Below are 23,491 nucleotides of genomic sequence, written 5' to 3'. Positions count from 1 at the left end.
TAAACATTGCCTTTGACAAATTCAAACACAAGGTTTGCAAAGGTGAAAAATCTCCTATTGCAATATTTTGATAGTTCAAATTTGTGCAAGACAAATCCACATGAAAGTTCAAATATTTAACACTTGGGAATGAAGTCATAATGCTCAAGATTGATTTACCAAATATTGAGAACAAGCTAAATTGAAGTTGATTTTCCTACTTCCCACATATATTAATTATGAGTTACTATTCAATACTTGTAGTCACAATAGTGGAAAACTATCTATCAAAAGTGTTTTTATTTTTTTGTGTATCTACAAATTTTAAGATTGTAATACATGGTCTATCAATTTCTATATTAAGTTAATTGTCTGTCTTATTAAAATTAATTTTAATAAATAATCCATTTATTTTTTAAAGATATATAGAAGCTAAGGGAAAAGTATAGGTAATAGAATTTTTTATTAAATATTTAATAATCAATGAGCATATTGAATAATAAAAGAAAGCACGTGCATTATTCTAATGGTTTTAATAATACTCTTATAATCATCTTTCCATAAATAGTTATGTTTAAATCAATTAAACAAAACAATCAACTTAGAAAATAGTGTTAGAAAATAAGAGAATGGAAATGAATGAGATAATAATTAATTATGAGGATAAGTGTAATTTACTCTAAGATTAATGGTGGATAAATAGTGTGAGAAAATAAGATAATTGAAATGAATGAGATAATAATTAATTATGAGGATAAGTGTAATTTGCTTAAGATTAATGGTGGATAAATAGTGTTGATTATGTTCTAAAATAATTTGTTAGTATAAAAAATCAAATTGTCTCAATTTGATGAATATCTTAAATTTAAGAGGTTTCTTCCAATAGTGTGTTGGTTAAGTGGTGGTGGTGTTGTGACCACCAAGGTTCAAACCCCTACTGGATCATTGTGATTACAAGCTTGTGCTTTCACTCAAGCTTGTGCTTTCACTCAAGCTTGTGCCTTCACTGATCCAATGTGCTCGCGCGAGTTTGAGCCTTAGCACTATTATATGGGGATGAGATCCCCTGTTTGTGGGCGAGCCTGCCAACTTGATAAGAGAACGAGTTTTCCTAAGTCACATCCTTTCGTTGACTTAAATGGCAATAAGAAATATCAAAAAATAGTATTGACAAACATGCTTCTACGATAATTATATGTTTTAAAATTTAGTTCCTTTAGTCTCTTTTAGAATTGAAGTGTAGAATTCTTCTTCTATGATAATTATATGTTTTAATTCAAAATGAATGTATTCACGGTTTATTTTTATTTTCTTTGAGATCCAACTAGGTTAATGCAACATCTCCAAAAATGATTTGAAGGCATAAAATGTTTGTAGTTAGGCATGGGATTGTGAGCCAAGTCTAATCAAATAATATGCAGCTTGCTAGTACATTATTGCACTAAAAACATTTCAATCAAGATGAACACAAGATTAAATATAGCTAAATAAAAATTTAACAACTTCAATAAACCTGGACTGTAGTATTTGAAATTTTGTTAAATTGAGAAATGAAAAAAAATGTCAAGATAATGGTGTAACAAGATAGTTCTTTCTAAGTAAACAGAAAAGCTCCACATGTGGAAAATCTTATTTCAGGAATCGAACAGAGAGAACATATACATCTCAGACAAATGCAAAGTATAATATGCAATTCCACAATAATGGCAAATACAATATCCAATATTAAAAAGCTCATAAATTATCACAATTAGACAGTATAGATCACCCAAGCAGATTAGAGATTTATTTCTAAACTTAATTGAGCTTGTCCCTGTTCTGCTCTCTTATGTGCACTCAAATTTAAGATTAGAAACCCTCTGGTTGTGCAGCAATTCAATTTGGTAACTGAATATTGGTAAAATTGGTATAAATAATCAAGCGAGCAGTTTGTCTTTGCTATAAAACAGTTGCTTGGTCCACATCTATCTTTGCTATGAATAAAGAGATGAGTTTGTTTCTATTCAGCTTTTGTTTTGCTTTAGTTTATCACTTTCATACTCTTAGACTAAGGCTGTTTGTTTGAGCCGTGAATGTTCTTAAAAATATATTTGTAGAGAATACTTAAAATAAGAGAAAGAAGGGTATATGGAGACTAGTATCAAGAACCTTTCTCAAATTACAATAATAATTTACAGAATTGCAGAACAGAAAACAGGTACACACCCATTTTCAAGCTGCTTATTAACAACCATATCATGGCAGTAGACACACCAAAGCCTCCAGCATGTCTATAGCTGGTTGGCTGCCATGTTGGTTGAATCACTCAAACAACCAAATTGCCATGCTCTTCATCCTTATGGAAAACAAACTTTTACATGTTGGTATTTGAAAAGCATCCCACACTTGTCTAAATAATGCATAAGAAACTGTACATATATGCTGCAATCATGTGTGACCTAGCATTGGTCAATAACAACAAACCACTTTTTGGCTTAACCATGATTTTTTGACATCGTCTCCATGGTCCAAATGTCACTGAACTCTGACAGCTTGCATTTGGAGCATATCCAATTTCCTTGGCCTCTTGTAATATCTCAGTAAAAGCGAACAACAGACAACACTCACTGAAGAAGCTGCCATGGCAGCCCCTGCAATCCATGGAGGAAGACGGAACCCAGTGAATGGAAACAATAATCCAGCTGCTATAGGAATTCCCATTACATTATAACCCAAGGCCCACAAGTAGTTAAGTCTGATTCGTTTGAACGTGACCTTTGAAAGATCGATGGCAGTAATGACATCTTCTAGGTTACTCCTCATCAATACAATGTCTGCAGCTTCAATTGCTATATCTGTACCTGCCCCAATTGCCATTCCCACATCAGCAGCCACGAGTGCTGGTGAATCATTGATGCCATCACCCACCATTGCCACTGTCATACCAGACATCTGCAGATACAAAAGAGGATACAAATTCTACATCAATATTAAACACACTTTCGCAATTGCGTGGGCAATTGCTTTAAAGAAAAAACTATAATCTCATTGCAAACTATTAATGACCTAAAAAGAAGTGTATCCCCCTTTTGGGTAGTTCAACCAAAATTCCCCAGGGGAACTAATGCTTGGCTAAAGCTTTCAACACTTGAAAAAGGATGCCTGAGACAAAAGTACCTGCAACTCTTTCACTTTATCTGCTTTACCCTCAGGTAATGTTTCCGCCATGACAGTCTCAATTCCAACCTCTTTGGCAATGGCCTTTGCTGTACCCCAGTTGTCTCCAGTGACCACTATACTCTTAATGTTCATCGACTGCAAAATGGATACTACATCTCGTGCCTCTGGCTTGACTGGGTCTGATATTTCAATTATTCCAATCAACTCTCCATCAAAAGAAATCAAAATTCCTGTTCGAGCCATTTCTTCAGCCTCCCTCAATTTTTCACTAGCATCTTCAGAAATAGTGATTTCAGAATCTAACATGAGCTTCGTGTTTCCCACAAGAATAGTCTTGTTCTCCACTAAAGCTCTGACACCATGGCCACTTATGGAAACAAAATCTTGTACTTCAGGCAACCAGCTTAGATCTGAACTTGCCGGCCTAAAATTTTTAGCATACTCAACAACAGCCTTGGCCAAAGGATGCTCACTGTTTGCCTGGAAATAATACAATATTCAACTAATCAATCAGAAAAGCCATTGGAATCGTTCAAAGAACAAATCAATACAATGCAAATTGTTGTTAATGATTTAAATAATGCTATATTTGAAACAATCAAATACACAGGAATACTTCTTTCCCTTGTCAAACCATAACCTATACTACTAGAGCCAGTCACATCAATGTATTGAATAAAGAGATACTGAAAGAAAAACACATTCATTTGCACAAGAAAAGGATACTGAACAAACAAACAGTAATTAGAGAAGGTTGGTGTTTAAGAAAATAGGTTCCATATAAGGCCCCACCTCTGCCGCAGCAACCACTGTGTAGAAATCACGTAAGAGCATGTTTCTTAGGAGGTGAGTGTTGACAACAACAGGTTTTCCAACAGTGAGTGTTCCTGTCTTATCAAAAACAATGCAGTTTACCTGCACACAGCCAAACCTCAAAGTCAGCGACTAACCATTTTTAACATATTTTAAACTGCACTCTCATCTTCTCCAGACTATAAAATTAAATTTAATGACAAAAAACTCAATTGCTTACTTTATGTGCACTCTCAAGTGCTCCTCCCCCTTTGATGAGAACACCTTGGCTGGCCCCTACTCCAGTACCCACCATGACTGCAGTAGGTGTTGCAAGACCTAAAGCACAGGGGCACGCTATAACCATGACAGATATGCCAAATTGAAGAGCAAGCTCAAACTCATCCATTTTAGATGGGATCCAAGACTTGGGGTATGAACCAACCTTTCCTGCTACAAACCATGCTAGCCAGGTGGTAAACGAAATTGTAATAACCTGCACATATTACAAGGTACAACACAAAGTAAACCAAAAAATTGAAATGAGTTCAGCTTTCTCACATCTATTGTTGTTTGGTAATAACAAAACAGTAAAGAATCATTTTTCACTTCCAAGCATGACAAAAAGTCCAATTATGGTTGTGAGATAATGTTATGGATGTCTAATTAAAAAACTATCAAAGATGCATATGATTACTTACCAATGGTACAAAGAATTTTGAAATTCTGTCTGCAAATTTTTGCACTGGTGCTTTTGCCATTTGTGCTGCTTCAACTAGTCGGACTATTTGTGATAGAGCAGTCTCAGAGCCCACATGTGTAGCTCTTATGTGTAGCACTCCATTTTCATTGAGTGTTCCGCCAATAACTTCATCACCCATTCGCTTTGCAACGGGCCTAGCTTCACCTGTTATCATACTTTCATTGACATGACTCTGTCCCCAGACAACCAATCCATCAGATGGAACTTTCTCACCAGGCAAAATTTTGATTATATCATTCCGTTGGATCAACTGACTGCTAATTGTACGTTCTGATACAACATTTCCATCACTGTCATGAATGAGCAAAGTAGCTGTGTCAGGTGCTAAATCCATTAGCTTGGCAATAGCTTCCGAGGTTTTCCCTTTGGCAAGAACCTCCAAATACTTTCCGAGAAGGATGAAAGAAATGAGCATTGCACTGGTTTCAAAAAAATCAGTACCTTTGAACTCCGCATCAGTTGCAGCCCTCAACACTATGTAGACCGAGTAGAAATAAGCTGCATTTGTTCCTAAGGCAATCAAAACATCCATGTTGGCAGAGCCATGACGTATAGCTTTGTATGCACCAGTATAAAAGCGCCGACCAATAATAAATTGCACAGGAGTTGATAATATCCACCTTAAAAGCTCTCCAAGCATTAACATATTCACCAGTTTTACTTCCAGCCCTCTTTTAATTGCTGGAATATACATAAAAACCATGGCTAGGAGAAATACTGGTACAGTGAAAACCAAACTCCATAAGAAAGACTTATGGTACCAATTAATTTCTTCACTTCTGTCAGGGCCTCCTGACCCTTTAGGTTGAAATAAAGTTGCCTTGCAGTTTCCAGAACATGTCTCCTCAATCACCTCCATAAAAGTTCTAGGTCCTGTCATTTCTGGATTGTATGACACAACTAGTTTCTCTAGTTGCATATCCAGTTCTATATCTTCTACTCCTGGTAAAGCTTTAAGAGAACTCTGAATTAATTTAATTTCGCCGTCCAAGAGGATTCCCTCTAGTTTGAGATGAACCTTATTTCTATCTTCCCCAGTACTAATCAGGGAAGCTTCAAAACCAGTGTCATCAATCACATCAATTAACTGCTTGTAGTTAACCAATTTGGGGTCATATCTGATTTCTGCTTCTTCTGTTGCTAAAGCAACTGCGGCCCTTTTCACCCCCTGGACCTTTTCCAAGGCAGATTCCACAGTACTAGAACATGAAGTGCATGTCATTCCTTTTATGCGAAGCCGACATACAGATATTACAGACTCTTCATCATCAGTTTCACTTAAGGTGGCTTCAAAGCCAGCATCTTCAATAGCCTCCCTGATTAATTCCTCCTGTATGAGCATGCAAAGCAATTTTAGCATAATGATAGCCCAAAAAAAGAGAAATCAATTAATTCATAAAAAAGTGCATTAACAACTGTGATAAAGTATGCTGCAAATGTGAAACTTAGAAAGCAACCTTTAGATTCAATTCCAAATAGGTATCTTTGGTGTCTGTAGGACAAAGTGTTGTATACTTCCCATGTTTAATAGTTGGGTTTTTTCTATTTTCAACCATGTTTTAAAACACTCAAATTTATTATTTGCATGATTTCATATAATGTGGAAAACCATTTTTGATGTATCTATATATATCCCTACATGCTTAATGAAAATAAGAGAGATTCATTATTGTCTTGGAGAACAGTTGAGTTTTTGCAATACTGAGATTTTACTGTGCTAGGTCTTTTTATCCAAAAGGGTTTTCCGAGGTGAAATATTGTATATTGCCTTTGATTTCCATAATCTAATTTTGTTTCAGATTATAATATTATATATAAACTACTTCCATTGTACCGGGTTATTAGGGTTCTTTTACTCAACAGTGTCAAGAATACCACACAAACCCCTCATGGAATTCAACTTTATTAAGTTGGTATGCTTTTATTCTACATTTTTGTTTCTTGTATAAATAAAACACAGTTGGTACTACAAAAGGTGACAGCTAAAGTCACTTTGAAATATAAGCTGACAAGTTAAGCATGCTATATTTGCTATGTTTTCCCAGCTTTGTCATTTCTGCTTTTCTATTTTTTTCAATCTTCATATTTAAAATCTATTTCTGCGCTAAAGAAAGAAAATAATAGTAAGAAAGAAGTTCAAAGGGCAGAGACCTTTTGCAATAGACATATAACAGAATCAACCAAGGCCTATAACAGACAGTATAAGAGAATTGATGGTATGGCATGGGAGAGCTCTTCCAATAAAATAAGAGAATAACATAGATGATAAGGAACAAGGGAGGGTATATAGTCAGCAAAGTGAAAGGATTCTTGAACAGAGGAGACCGGATTTGAAGAACAGTCCAGACTCCAAACTGCAGACAGGGGCCAATGCACAGTGGTAGAGAATCTTGGCATGCTAATTGGAGGTCCTCGGCTTGAGTCCTAGCTGGTCATAGAAAATACCATGATATCAGAGACAGACTAGGATCCCCAAGCAAAGAGGTGTGGCTTGAGAGGGCTATCAAAAAAAAAAGCCTATGCTGAAGACTAAAAATGGGATGGCAGCTCAGTGGTGTAGCACCCCAGCATGCTAATGGGAGGTATCCAAGGGTCAAGTCGTAACTGGTACATTAAAAAAACAATTTATAAATTGTGAAAAAATAAAAGGAAGAATCCTACGCTCCTATGCTCCAGTTCTAAAAGTTCCACATGATTTAAATATTCTAAGGAGGAAGAACTTCCTGCTAAGATGGGTTACACTGAAAAGAAATATATAGAAGAGAAACCCAAAGTCACATATAAAGGATGACAAGGAAGCTGCAGCCAAAACAAATCGAAACAAAGCCACCATTAGAAAAAGGTATCATCTAGTTCCCTAATTATAATAAAATCTCAAAGCAAATAGTCAATTCTGACCTTATGTATAGAAAGCTTAAATTTTCAAAAATTACCTTAGTCATATTTTGATGAAAATTTGGTGATTGAACTAACATGAAAAACTAACTACAACTGAGTTTCAAACTTTGTGGAATAAAGAAGCCAAATTTAATTTCGACCTTTAAAACAGATTTGCATTCACTAAAAACTTTTGAAAGTACCTCCCCACATCCCACAACCCACACATGAAATGCAAATAGAAAAATAGTTCCTCAAGACCAAAGCAAACATGCTATTTGTAGCTTGAAATTCCAAACTATCCACAAAAGGAATGGTTTCTTGGATAGGACATAATGAATCTCACTGAAATCAACAGAATTTATTATTAATTTAATAAAGGCCGAGGCATAACTTAGGTCTTTAGTGGCCATAGTTATTGTATCTATAAAGAGATGCAGTAATAACCATGAGAATTCTAGAAGGATTGCTAATGGAAAATGCTCGGATGCAAGAGATTGAATATTTATTCAGAGTTCAATTGTTTTATTGAGCTGGAAAAAACCTTAGATGCAATCACAGGAATAGAACTTTGGGATGCTAACATGGCTGAGAAAGGAACCAACCAGTATTTCAAGTTTGAGCTACCAAACTCTAAATCTAAGACCCAAATTCAAAGAATCTGTACACCACCATCACATCCAATCCCCAAAGTCAAACAACTCAAAACATTTTTTCAAATGAAACTTGCAAATTCAACTTCTGAGAAAAAAAGAAGAAAAAAATACACCAGTATATTAAATCCACATGTTGAAAATGTTAACTGAACATTGCCTCCATAGTTAAATCATGAAGACAATGAAACCAAACCACTTTCAAAATACATCCACAAATTCAAAAACATCAAACACTAATTTCAGAAGCAATCCCTATCAAAATGATAAAACACGAACTTAAATCCCCCAAAAAATCAAATACCACTTTCAAATCTAGTCACTAAATTGACAAAAAAGTAAGCACCATCCTCAAATCCAATAGTCAAAGTTTAAGAGATCCAACACAACTTTTATTCCGATTCCAAAGTAATCAACAAATTCAAAATCATTAAACACCAATTTCAGATATAATCCCCTATTTTAAGGTAAAAATTCAAACACAGCTTTCAGATCCAATCTCCAAATTCAAATAATTAAGGACCGCCTTCAAATCCAATCCCCTAGTTTGAAAATATCAAGCACAACTTTGAATTCAATCCCCAACTTAAAAAAAAACAAAAAAACTTCGAATCTAATTCCCAAATTCCAAATTAACAAACGCCACCTTCAAATCCAATCCCAGGACTCCAAAAAATCAGACTACAACTCAAATTCATTACCCAAATTTGCAAAGAATTGAAAAAGCACCAAACAGAGCACAGTATCAACTTAAGGAAAAAAAACGATCAATCAAGTTGGGGTCTTGATACAGAGCTCCAGATTCAAATATATTAAAGCCCTGTTAACAGGTAATGTGGATTATAAGTAATACACTGCATCCAACTCTGGATGCCCATCTTCAAGTGTCCCAGGCCATAACAATTAAGATGAAGCCCCTGCAGGCTTAAAATGGAAATTATTTGCCAAACCATGAAAAAACTTATGAAAATCCGTTGCAAGAATTGCAAATCAACAAACTAAGCTAAAAACACCACCATAACTCTGGATGCCCATCTTCGAGTGTCCCAGGCCATAACAATTAAGATGAAGCCCCTGCAGGCTTAAAATGGAAATTATTTGCCATACCATGAAAAAACTTATGAAAATCCGTTGCAAGAATTGCAAATCAACAAACTAAGCTAAAAACACCACCATACGTCCAACTCCAAGCTGCAAATAAATTCAACATTCTCTAGTTTCAAACACCACCTTCAAATCCAATCCCAGGATTCAAAAAAATCAGACTACACCTCAAATTCAGTACCCGAATTTGCAAAGAATTGAAAAAGCACCAAAACAGACAGCACAAAATCAACTTAAGAAAGAAAATGATCAATTAAGTTGGGGTCTTCAGAATCAAATATATTAAAGCCCTGTTAACAGGTAATATGGATTACAAGTCATACACTGCATCCAGCTCTGGGTGCCCTTCTTCAAGTATTCCAGGCCATTACAGTTAAGCTGAAGCCCCTGCAGTGCTTAAAATGGAAACTATTTACCAGACCATGAAAAAACTTATGAAAACCCGTTGCAAGAATTGCAAATCAACAAACCAAGTTAAAAACACCACCACGAGTCCAACTCCAAGCTGCAAATAAACTCAACATTCTCTAACTTCAAACAACGCCTTCCAAGCGAAAAAAACATCTCATACACCACCATAAGTCCAACCCAAATTCTAAATAAACCCAACATTCCCTAATTTCAAAATTTTTAAAAAGTATATAAAATTTGTTTAGGGAAATAAACCGCCATATCAATTTCAAAGATCAGAGGCCTTACATTGACAAACTCGGGATGGTAAATCACTTGGGCCTTGCTGTTAAGGACACTGATAGTAGCATCCTGGATACCAGTAAGTCTCTTCACTGCCTTTTCAATGGAAGCAGCACACGCAGAGCACTGCATGCCCCCCACCCTGAACAGAGCTTTCCTGATCTCCAAAGAAGCTGGAGATGGAGGAGCAGATGTTCCTTCACCTCCTTGATTTGGAGATTCAAATGGGTATCTGGGCATTGACGGATAATGCGGAGGAGGAGACAGAACCAGATGAGATCCATCCTGCGCCCCATTTTCCTTCTTCCCCTTACCCAAACAAGAAAGCGCCAAAATCCTGTTAGCCATTATTCTCCTTTTCTTCTCTCTGCAAAACACCCAACATCACCACTGAATTATTCAAAATTGCAAACAATAGATTTGCATTGCATTAAATAAAAGACTATAAACTCTGTGATCTAGTTGCGTGGATTGGCTTGCAAGTTTCCTAAAAATACAATATACAACAGAATTTAAAGAGGTTAACCTTTCTGAATTCCTAATCCATCGCAAAGTCAAAGGCAGATGGTCTGTAACTCTGTACAAACTGAATTTAATTGAATTCTTATTCTCAACGAACATCTATTTATAGATGTTTTATTTTCAAATATTTACTCTTCAACTTATTGAGATAAGTTTTTACAATATCGGGTTTTTCCACCTTTTTTACCTTCCATAATGGCAGGTGCCAAGTGTGCTATGAGAATTTCAGTTAAAATTTGACGACGTGTACGCGCCTATTCGTGATTTTAGCTATAAAATATTCTCAAATTTTTGAGTGGTAATTTTCATCATTTAATATTAACATATGTTATTCCTTCTTTAACATATTTATTAAGCAATCTTGCTATTATAATACATGTTTATATTTGTGTTGATATCTTTAGGGTTTTTTTTTTTTCACCAAGCTGTTATTTTATATTGTATATTCTTTTTATTTTAATTAATATAGTTATTTTATATTGTATACTCTTTTTATTTTAATTAATATATACATCTTTCTTATATATATATATTTCTTTCTTTTATTACGTTCAATATATTAAGATTCTTATAACAGTGAGGGCATTTGTTTTTTTTAATAATGATGAAAATAAGGAAGTAGTTGCATATAATCAAGTTAAATTATACAAGATTACAAGTTCAACAATATACAAATGTATAAAAATAGTTGTAAAAATAATGGTCATTTGAAATAGCATAGGTCATGTGTCACATGACAATGATAAAACTTTACTTGGCCTTATCTACTTAGAAAACATTATTGGGGGACTAATTATGGAGATGGCTACATTTTATCTATTAAAAAAACTTTTTGGTGTGGGGTATATTTAAATTGAAAAACAAAAATAATAGATATGATATTTTCATATTTCAATTATACTTGACAGTGTGTTTTTGAATGTAATAGTGTAGAAATTTTTCGTATCAACCTTTTGAATGGTGCTCCATAATCCATTATGAAAGAGATAATGAACAAATTTACAACTCTTAAAAAAAAAAGATAAAACAGCACACCCAATATAAATAAATAATAAATCTTAAAATATTTAATAAGATGGAATCAATAGTGTTATTAAATTAAATGTTTGGAAATTAAATAAATAAGGTTATTTTATACTCGTAGAATTTCATAAAGTGTGTTCCTAAATATGGTACTCTAGAACACAAATTAATATGATTCATATTTAGGAGTCAATAAGGGCTTTGAATGAGTAAGATGTTTGTGATATAGATGAATGGTAGTGAGAAGACGAGTAGGAGGTAGAATGTTAGCACAATCATCATTTTTAGATGTGTGAAGATATACATATTGATGATAAGCTTTATTTTCGTCACAATTTAAACAATGTAATCTATTGTTATGCAAATGAAGTATGATGCATGGAAGTGGCAAATAGGTTTTTATAGGGCTCTTGCTAGAGACATGTGCTTGTTGAATGGATTGTGCATTTGAGAATTTTGGAATGAAGAATGAATTCTCCCTCTAACTGTGGCAAGGGAAAGAGGAGGGAAGCAAACGATAGTGGTGTTTCTAATGCAAGTGGTTGAAGTGGAAGGAGTGAATGGGTGGAGAAGATATGGAGATAATTTTAAAGACTAATTAGAGAGGGAAATAACTTGTTTGAAGCTTCAAATTTGGGTGACAAACATATAGAAGCTAGTGAAGGAGGTTCACAAGTCCCCATTTATAGGTCTCAAGGAGGTGATGTCCAAACTTCTCTTGGACCCTTGTCAATCATTGCGTAGGTATGACATTTTTGATGTGGCATAGTCCATCAACAAATCTACAATGCTTTTTATAACAGCTTGGACTTTTCTATTACACAGAGACATCATATATTTATGGAGAAGCAAGTAGAGAGCTTTCATCAATGTCTATTGAACCATGTCCATGGGTTGAGAAACAATATTTTTGTGTACATCAAACTATGGTAACGTTATCTTATGAAATGAGGGTAAAACCCTCTAATATTGTCAATTTCAATATTCTAGGTTGTTAATGTGATGTATTGCATGTCTCTTCACATGATAAGAAAAATATTTGTAAGAAATGTCATTATGGTTCTAGGATGACTAGGGGCTTAGGTAATTTTCCCACAGCCTATATTATAATGTTTCAATTCAATAATCTTTTATGGGGAACCAAGGTAATTCTCTCTCACTTACAAACATATGATAATACTCTTGTCATGGGCAAGTGGTGTGGTTTCTTGGATTTTGGATTTTTGTATGTATTGTATAATTTATGTCTAATAGTGAAATATATCTTTAATTCTTGGCTTTTCTATGTTGGGATTGATTGGGTGATGGTAAGAATATCATTTTTATGTGTAGCGATCCACTGAATAGATGGTCAATCTCATCCTATCTTTCCAATGCCCTTTTTTGGTAGCTACATGAGTTTATCCTAGGTCAATTTAGCAAAAAAAAATGTTTAGCATTTAAGTTGGCTCATTTTGAATCTACAAATTTTAAGTTCATTCTTTCACTCATAGACCTAATTAGGATAATGAATGGGTAGACTGAAAACTACAAGTAGCCCCTAAAAATGTATATGAATAGAACAAAGTAAAGATTAAGTGATATGTCCTTCATTCATGTAGTACCAAGTTAAGCCAACAAAAGAGGTTAACAAAGAAAAAATAAAATAGTATCCACCTTAAAGAGGTGAGGTTAAGCTAAATTTTGATAGTAACTCTCATGGCAACTTGGTCATGTTTGGTGTCAACTACAACAACAAGATGAAAATGGCAACTAATAAATGTAATTTCTAAAAAGTTGTAAGTAGGCATGAAAAACAAAACCAAATTGCAAGCTCTTTGGATGTTGTACAACTCTATGAATGCAAAGGTATTAGAGATATAAACATGGAAGAGAATTCTCTTACTGTAGTGAATGAGGTAATAAAGAGAAGTATAAAAAATTAGAAGTTAAAAAATATCCTTTCACAAATTTCACCACTTTCTAACCAAAAAATGGGCAATTATTTTATCTATCATTGTTATAGGGAAGCAAATCAAACTAGAAAAACATTAGCCAACTATGTTATAAATAAGAAAATATGACATAATTGAGGCAAATAACTCACATCTGGTGGAAGGAATTAGTTTCCAATAACAAATAGTAAATATTGCATTCATGTATACCCTACTTAATGTTGTCAAATTTGATGGAAGTAATTCACATGAAGGAGATCCTAAAAAGATGTGACAATCTTCATTACAAGTTAAATTTAGTAAATTTTTCTCTTCCAAACAAATGTGAGTGTGACAATCTCTCTTTATAGGAACAATTAAAGAGCATTTTCTACATTGGTTTATACTACACCATTCATGCCATAAATGGCTACAAATTCTTGGAGAATTTAAAAAATTGATTTATATGACCATACTTTTTGTGGGGTGTTTCTATCGAACTTTATCAATATTTTTCAAGAGAAAATGTTATGTAAAACTATTTACAACAAGCTACCTTAAAAATAAATACAAGTGAGAGGCCCTTGAGGTCATTAAAGGCTACACTGGATCCTAAGTGGTGAAGCATTGGAGGGGTATGTATTCTTAGTAGAGGCGTTGAAAAGTAACCCTACAATGAAAAAAGAAATAAAGGAGTTCAAAAAGGAACACATTACAAGCATAATCAACAAATTCTTGAAGTCAATCGTAGACGCTCTAATAGGTTGGTTGGGCATATGGTTGGCAAAACCAAAGGAAAAAAATTGTTCGACTATGACGAGGAATTGAAGGAGGAGGACGTTGTTGATGATGATGATGTTGCTGAAGATGAGGAAGATATTGCAGATGATATAGAGAAGGATGAGAGTTTGACCAAGTCCACTAGTGATAGTTCAACGCACAGTGATAGTGTTAAAAATGAACCTGTGGACTTGACTTAGGAGGCTATGCCAGAGGAAGATGACACTCACCAAGGGGGGAGTGCACACAATTGTGTTGATTTCAAGACTATCGTGGAGGACTTGAAGACCTTGAAGAAGAAAGTGTTGGAGATGGAGCAAAAGATGGTTAGTATCTCTAGGTTCAGCATGTGTGTAATGCATAACTCGACCACCTCCCTGTGCCTAATGCCGAAGAAAGTGTTGGGTAAAGATGTTGAAAAAGAGGGAAACTATAAGGAACTCTTTCAGTTCCTCACTGAAGATTGGAGCAATCTACTCAAGTAGCCATTGGCTGGTTGGTTTTAGTTTTTTAGTTCTTTTGTTATATTTTGCTAAGACTTTTTATCTCTATAATTATCTTGATAAGACTTCTAGGTTTTTTTTTTGATATGTTGTGTGTTGTTAGTAAGTGTGTTGCCAGTTGTTAATTTTGCCCATGGGTTGTTAGTGTAAAGGGTCAACACCCTTGTTTTGTTGCTTCTAATATCAAAAACACATTCTTGAAGTGCATGGATGCGAACTTGCCACCGCTAATAGAGGAGCAAAAAAATAAACTACAAAAGTTAGTTGGTGGTCATATATAGATCCTCCACAATAACACCAGGGGAGAATAAAACTCCAATAATAGTGACAAGAAAGATCATTGATACAAATTGTATGAGGTGTAAGCTTATTGTCTGGATGTTCTATATCCATGGGAAAACATATTTAAGGGCTTTCTTTTGCTTAATGTGCATCTTTACACAAAGGAAGCTACCCTATGACAAGAACTTACCCACTCAAAAAAAATATTTAGTTAGTTGTCAATTTTTATGTGGAAACTCATCATTTATACAAAAATCATTTTAAAAAAACTAATGAATCAAAATGAGCCCAAAACAAAAATAATAAAAATGAAATACACAATTTCTTAAAAATTTAGAACATACTAAATATTAAAATTGAGAATAGTTTAATTATTACTAATAAATAAAATATGATAAATATTAATAATAGAAATATATATCATCAACGAGATCATTTCACTATTTGAAATGATAATACAAGCCTATACTATGCTTTTTTATTTATAAACTAAAATAAGTAAATTATATAGACACGAGCTACTTATTTAAAATTTATAAAATATTTAAAAACAAAAAGCTAATACACATGTATGACTAGATACATTACAAAAGCTATTTTACAAATCGTCCGAATAGTGAAGATGTTTTAATAGATATATTTTACATTATCATTTTATACTAAAATCATCTCTGTAATTATGAAAATCATGCATAACTCGGTCAACCATCAAATAAATAATTAAATAGTTTTTAAAGTCAATAAAGCAGCTAGTGGGGAGTCCACTAACGTTCACTTTTTTATGCTCACGTGGAATTGTTGAATAACACTAGAATTCCAACATATTCATTATCCATATGATATGTGCCTAATGATAGCCTAGTACTTAATACATAGATTTGTTAGAAAAAATTCTTGGATGCTTATTCTTTGTAATAGTTTTGGGTAATTCAATATATATAGCTAACGTATTTATTTTATTTAAAGTTTTTTTTTAGTTTAGGGTTATATAAATAATAAATGTTATTTCTTTTGTACTCGTTATTGCAAGTGGTGGTAAGGATGGTGAACAAGAAAGTCTGTCTTAAAGATTCATAATTAGGTAATGTGTGTGAATTTAAAATTATTTTAGTTTGTTTATGTTAAAATTGTTTTGTAGTTGGTATGAAAGCTATAATAGTATTTTTTATTATGTTGTTTATGTCTCATGTAAGCAATCCTTGCTTGTTAAGGTGCATTCTCGAGAATTGCATGGTATTAAGCTCCATGTGGAGTATCCCTCCAAATGAATGTGCTGCCATAGAATATGTTTTGCTTACATAAGATTTGAACAAGTTCTTCGTACATGTTGCTTGCCAACAACTTAACTCTTTTGATATGATTTATTTACAAGATTAAGGTTTCTACTTTTCATTCATACTGCTTAAAGGATAATTTAGCCTCATGCAACTCAACTCAACACCTCACATGAGGATAGGCATGCCAACATATGAATGTTACTTTTGTCTTCTCTTGGTTAGTCTAATATTCTATTGGAGAAGAGGCCAACCATCATGTCATGTGGATTATTCTTGACAATTATTACTGTTTGGTTGGCATCTTCAATGTTTATGTGCTTAATGATAGCTTAGAAAGAATAAAATTATGGCAATGGCTAGTGTAGTGTTGTAAATAGTATCCCCTTACAATTTTACACTCCTTTTTGTGCCCTTGCCTTATTGTGTCTCCTCCTAGCTCTTTTCCAAGCTTATTTTTGGCCCTTGCACTGTAAAACTAATGTTATATGATCATATGGTGATCTAGGTCTTTGTCTCGAGCTTGCGTACACTTAAGCAAACTTTGTTTCACCCCTTTTTTGGGAGGACAAGGGCACTTAAGAAAACTTTGTTTCACCCCTTTTTTGGGAGGACAAGAGCGCTAGGTGCCCTTGTCCTAGTGGACTAGGGTGTTAGGCACCCTTGTCCCCCTAGAATGGGCCCATTTTTAAATATGTCGGTGTACCGATTCTTGCTAGTTGATTCTCGACCCCGATATTTTAATATGATCATTGGAGGTCGGCCTAATTTATGAAATACCTTGGGAACCCTATATAAGAGCATCTTTCCTAATTCATTTTCATCCATCAAGTATCCACAAGCATCATTCCATCCCACCATATCCTACATCCTTCAAGAGCAAATATTCTTCAGATATAAGCATTAAGTTACAACAATCAAACTTGGGGTTTGACCTAAGCAAATCCTTATCAACCCAATACCATTTTGCCTCTCTTATGTGTATAGGTGACAAATTTTGGAGAGAAAAAATACAAATCCAAAAAGTGCAGACTAAGACATATAGAAGCACATTTTACAAAAGTAAAAAAGCCATGATAAGGTTGCTTAGCCCCATTGTCTAACATTTTTATGATAAATTTTTAGGGAGATACTCAAAGCAAACTCTTAGTCCCAAAACTATCTTTGATATATGCATCTGATAACTTTGGGACAAGGTCACCTAGCCCCATTGTCCAACATTTTCGAGCTCAGATTTCATATACAGGTTCCCCTCTACTTCAAAACTCCAAATATGTACTCGATGTCTACATATCTATTCTAAAACTATATGTTTACATTGATCATTTAACAATTTTGCATCATTAGCCCTAATTCCTACCCCTTCCATTATCAATTTGATTTCAACTCAAACAAGGAGAGTAAAGAACCCAATTTGTGCTCACCCCCTTCCCATAGGTTTTGAGGCCGAGCCTATTAAGTCTTATTCCCCTTAATGTAATTTGGTTGAGAATGGGTTTTGTTCCTATTCATATAATTAGACCAGTGAACACCCATTTTCTACCATAAACAACTAGCTAATGCTAGTTTTTTTATTGGCTTATTTTTGGCAACTTCAATATGGTGGAATTACCCAACAATAAAGAGGGAATGTTACCTTTTATTTGTGCATGAGAGAACACAAAGTGGCTATTCTTAAAAAATGATTAGCAACTATTACAAAATGATTTGCAATGATTGTTTACATCGTCATACCTATCATCTATATGGTCTAATACATGGGTTGGTGCTAACTAATTGCTCGAATGCCTTGTCCATGTCATGTTTTTATGAGAAATATGTGTTTCACCTCATTGAGCATAAAAGATGATCAATGATTGTTCATCTAGAGATTATTTTTCTAGTCATTATCTCATCCCTTTTAATGTTAAGTGAGACAACATGACATTTAAAATCCCATGCACTCAATTCTTCCTTAACATGCCACTCCTTAATCATGTGGACATCATTTACCTTATTTTTTGGTGATGGCCACCAAACCCAGGAGCACAAACTGCAACTAGACCTTCACAAATGTGAGAGAAGCAATCAACGCTATTTCACCAATGAAAGAATAATTGGATTGAGATGCAAATAATGTACAAATACCTTACTTATAAAGGCAACAAGAGAGAAGGTAGAGACAACCAACTATCCAACTACCAACAACAATTATTTAATACATAATATTATTAAATACTAATAATTAATTATGTTGTTTGCCTAAGTAATCTTAAGCATATGTAAATGTGAAAACCACATTTAATCCAACACACCCCCTCAAGTGCAACTTAGGGAGTAGATTATTATGCAATATGATAGCAAGATGCAGTATGGGTCCCAACAACAAGGCCATTTTGGGTACCCAAGTATAATGCAAATGCAATGTAATTAAATCTCTTACAAATTGGAGAAAAGGAGAAAACCTTGTTGGAAAAAACTCATCTCCAAAAGAGAGAAAAGAAACAAAGAAGACGATGCATGGAGGACTTGCTAATACTGCCAAGGACTACATACATAATGTATATACAATCAATGATCTCAAATGGGAAGGAAAAAGTGACACATGATATCACCCCATAATGAAGAAGCTCCAATACTGATGAAGTATGCCTAGAACCAAAAATGATCCAATGTCTACAAGAAACAAATCTCCCCTTAGGAGGACACATTCCATTGAATAATGAAGAAGCCACTCCAAGTCCAATTGGAAGAAGGAAGGAAGTCTCCAAATAGAAATCTCTAAAAACTGAGTAGGAGTCTCCAAACATGAATAAGCCACCACATAATCATGATCAAACTCAACCAAGAAATGTGACAAATCAAGTAAAGGAGGAAACTCATCAATGTCAATTTTCAAAGAAGATGTAGATGAATCAATAGTTGTGTTGAAACTATCGTCAAAGATGAGATTAAAACCCTGAAATATGTATCCCAAATCTGCAAGAAAAGTCTCCAAAAACAAGTCTGAAAATACCTACCAAATACTCATCTACCATAGCAAGTTTTGAAAAACTATGATCAACCTACTCAAGAGTAGAACTCAAATCTAAAGAAACGAGAGGTGAAGGAGGAGGAAGCTCAACAATAATCTCAAGAACTCTAATATTCAAGTGACCAAACTTCTCCTCACAAACATGATTCACCCTTGATGGAAGGGCGTGAACATCAACTAAAGGAATACCATCACCAGGATCAAAATGAAAAAAAGAATATAATCATGATGCATGATCCACCACCCTTGTAGAAATGATATCTCTAGTATCCATATCTTTAATGAATACATGACCATGAGTGAACTCAAATAACTTACCTTGTGCCCCATGAATAATTTGATAAACTAAAAGGAGATTAGTGATCAAGGAAGGTACACAAAGAACATCATATGAAATGTCCCTCACTCATATCAAAAGACCATTTCCCACAAACCTTAATATATGTATTGTTACCTATCAAAATTTTAGGCAAACTACAAGGCTCAAAAGAAGAGAACATATCCAAAGAAGATGCCATATGATGAGATGCACCTAAATATAGAAACCATCTCCCATTTTAAAGAATAGTGGAAGCCATGAGTGCTTTACCTTTCATCGCATTGACAAATCTTGTGTTCCTTGACTATGAAGATGAAGATGTTGTCGATTGAGAAGATGAAGAAGGAGACACTAATGAGGGCAACAAGATGTTGTTCTTTTGATGGTGTGTAATCTCATCAATCTTCATAGTATAACACTATGCACATCATGTCTCAATCTTTTGTAATAAGCGCATTTCATCTTCTTCTTTTTGGATGATTCATCTTGAGAAGAGGCCTTGGACTCACGAATGGGTTGTGAAGGAGAATCCTTAACTCTCTCTTTAGGCTTAGAACCCTTATTGTGTTTGTTGTCCTTGCGACATGAAGCCTTTGGATGTGAATATTTTGCAAGAAGTGCTTGAGACCTCAAAGGCGTCAATGTGCCCATTTGTGCCAACTTTGCTTGTTTCCTTGTGAGATGTGCTACAAAAGCATCAAGAGAAAGCATTTTGTCTACACCACCTAGAGCATCCATAGTAGCACAAAATATTGGAACAAACATAAATAATCAGGACCTAGGGTAGAAAGAATAGATAGAATCAATTGTTCATCCTCTTTAGCAACCTCACATTTTATCAACTGCATTCTAAGAGAATTAAGCTTGGTGAAGAAGTCTTGGATATCGTCAAAATGTCTAGGATCAAGACTCATTAGTTCATTCTCCAATCGAAATTTCCTCATCTTACTTGGCTCACTAAAGAGACTCTCTAAGGTAGTCCAAATTTGATTAGGACTTTTACAAGATACAACATGATATCTCAAATCAAGAGAAATAGACATAATGAGTGTACCAAGAGCATCTCTTCGATCAAACTATTTCTTCTTTTTGCAACACCTGTGGGTTCTAGATCTTGGCCAAATGTAATTCACTTCAATTGCAATTTTAACAACAAAATCTCCATATTAAATTTCCATTTATGGTAATTGTATGAAATTAGAAGTTCTACTTTAAAAAAATCTATGATCAACAAGATAATGCACCAAATATCCCTCACAATGTAATCAACCAACTCCTTATGAGATACTTTTGAGGAAAAGCAAGCACTTGTGGGCTTAATACTGGTCACCCATGTGACTACACTAAATAATGGGGTACAAAATAAGCCCTCCCGGGCTAAGAAAGGAGCAAGAGCACAATCAGGTGGCGAGTAGCCTGCACCACATAGAGTCTACATAGGACCTCGTTACAAGCCACACAAGCTTCACAAATCACTTTGGTATAATTCTCACTGGTCGTAGTAATATAGCTGCTAAAACATTCAGGTGCCCACTACCAAGCACATCATACAAACCTTGAACTCGACACTAATAAAATATTTTTTCCAAGACTTTAGAGATTTCACTCAACACAAAAAATGGACCAATCAAGAGTCGATAGTATTGAAGTTGTGGCTAGTAACAAAACCACCATTTGCTGCAAGAAGGTACTCGAACTACCACTATAAAAAGAACAGACTAGTGCCAAAATAATTTGGAAATATAAATTGCTTGCAACCAATAGCTACGTTGATAGAGTTGCCAACTAAGTGCAATGTGAGCTTCAAGTCGAAAGGTTTTGGCCAAAAAAATCAAACAAAATTGATCCAAATAAAAGAGGTTGTCCTAATGGAAACTTGTCTCTGATGGAAAACAACCCAATCATTGTAACTGCATCTGGAGAAAGCAAGATCTATGATCCTACCAATAGGAAATCATGGGGCCTAGAGAGGGTTTTTACCACCTTAAAAGACCCCAAGCTTCCAAACAAATGTTGCACTGCTTAGAATGAATGTACATATATAGACCAAGCAAGAATGATAAGCACCATAAAAAATGCAATATGCATCAAATGGTAATGGCACAAATTGTCAAAACTGTAATCACAAAATTGTCAGCATGAGATCTACAATTAATTTGGAGCGCCAAATGATTAGTGTCTCCAACTGCAAATCGAAACCACCTAGAATCTGACCTCAAAAAATAAATCAAGCTGATAAAAAATCTCAAAATTAGAAGGAGATGCAAAGTGTAGGCTCTGATATCATGTTGGTGATCGCCACCAAACCTAGGAGCACAAACTGCAAACACACCTTCACAAATGTGAGAGAAGCAATCATCACCAATGAGAGAGTAATTGGATTGAGATGAAAATAATGTACAAATGCCTTACTTATAAAGGAAAGGAGAGAACAAGTAGAGACAACCAATTGTACAACCACCAACAACAATTATTAAATACACCAACACTATTAAATACAAATAACTAATTATGTTGTGTGCCTAAGTAAACTTAAGCATGTGCAAATGTGAAAACCACATTTACTCCAACATTGTTTCTCAAATATGGAATTTAAAGTCATGCCCTCCTCTAAATACAAGTGTCACCCAAAGTGACATTAATATGATGTAAACATAAATAAAAAAATGCAACACTTAAAGATCTACCTTAGCTTTGTCTTTTTGTCCTCACGTGCATTTTCATCTTTATTTTATTCATTTACCATTTTCAACATCATTTTGCCTTCAATTTTTTATTTTTCATATATTATGACGAAACTACCAATAATATCAGGTGGTGGTTACAAAACTACCACAATGATCATGTAATCACTATGATGGTCACTTATTTTTAATGATGATTTCAAAAGTGTTGTTTACAATCACATAACTATTGTGGTGGTTTCAAAACCACCCATGGATGGAAACCAATAGTTTCACCACAAAACATGAAAAATGTGAATTTTGAATGTTTGAGCTCCTTGTCTATCTATTTTCTTTGTCTTTGGATTTCCCTTCAACCTCCACACATGTAGAACACTCCCACAACATATATATAAAGATTTATAAACTCCATTTTGAGGGAGGCTAATGAGATAGGTAACTTCTCCACTACAAAGAAATTGATCTTTTCTAGCCTAGCAAATAGTAGATATCTATACTTTGTGTCTTAGATGCAATCTATTGCACTCTTCTTAACATGTTGCTCCTATACTAGAAAATATTATTTTATCAATCCAATTGTATAATTTTCAAAAGTATAGTGTTATGTTCTAAAAATCTAAAACCATATTGATATAATCATACCTTATTCCTTAGTTTGTTTTTCTCAAAGTTATTCCTCTTTCAAGCATCCTTTATTAGCTAGACAAGGAGAAGGATAATAGATGGTTTTCCCAAAAATTAGTAAACCAAATTTCTATTTTTTCTTCTACAAGCTTTATTTGGGTCTATGGCATTTAACCAAAAGGTTAATATTAGATAGTATATTTTTACTTTCATTCCTTTGTTTCATTTTTATGGACTAGTTAGCATTTTATTAGTAATTAGTTAATGTATCAAAGATTGTATTTGCTAGTTTTACCTTCTTATATTTCATTTTATGAAAAATATACTCAAGAGATTATTTATACAAAAATATATTCAACAAACTATGTTCTTCCATTACTTAAACAAAATTCAATCAAAGAGGATTCTACACATTGTCTCGTAGTTGGAAAATATTGTTTCAACACCATCCATTCTTTTAAATCTTGCAAAATGATCCGAGTGTGATTGTGCAAACCTCAAAGAATATTGAACATTCTTTGATACTCAAAATTT

At 34.2% G+C, this 23,491-nt stretch overlaps 1 protein-coding gene across 1 annotated transcript; it reads right to left on the bottom strand.

The window, feature by feature from the left end:
* Window positions 1-2,105: 2,105 nt before the first annotated feature.
* Window positions 2,106-10,698, bottom strand: LOC131063226 (probable copper-transporting ATPase HMA5). The gene is made up of 7 exons (XM_057997025.2): window positions 10,547-10,698; window positions 10,027-10,387; window positions 4,632-6,023; window positions 4,172-4,426; window positions 3,931-4,053; window positions 3,136-3,618; window positions 2,106-2,910 (listed from the first exon to the last, which is right to left on the bottom strand). Exons 1-7 carry the CDS (start codon window positions 10,639-10,641, stop codon window positions 2,494-2,496), a joined length of 3,126 nt encoding a protein of 1,041 aa, XP_057853008.2. The 5' UTR covers window positions 10,642-10,698; the 3' UTR covers window positions 2,106-2,493.
* Window positions 10,699-23,491: the final 12,793 nt, after the last annotated feature.

Source organism: Cryptomeria japonica, chromosome 1 (assembly GCF_030272615.1).
Source record: "Cryptomeria japonica chromosome 1, Sugi_1.0, whole genome shotgun sequence".
NCBI classification, from domain to species: domain Eukaryota; kingdom Viridiplantae; phylum Streptophyta; class Pinopsida; order Cupressales; family Cupressaceae; genus Cryptomeria; species Cryptomeria japonica.
Note: the sequence above shows the minus strand (reverse complement) of the source record. Positions and strands in the feature narration are given on the sequence as shown.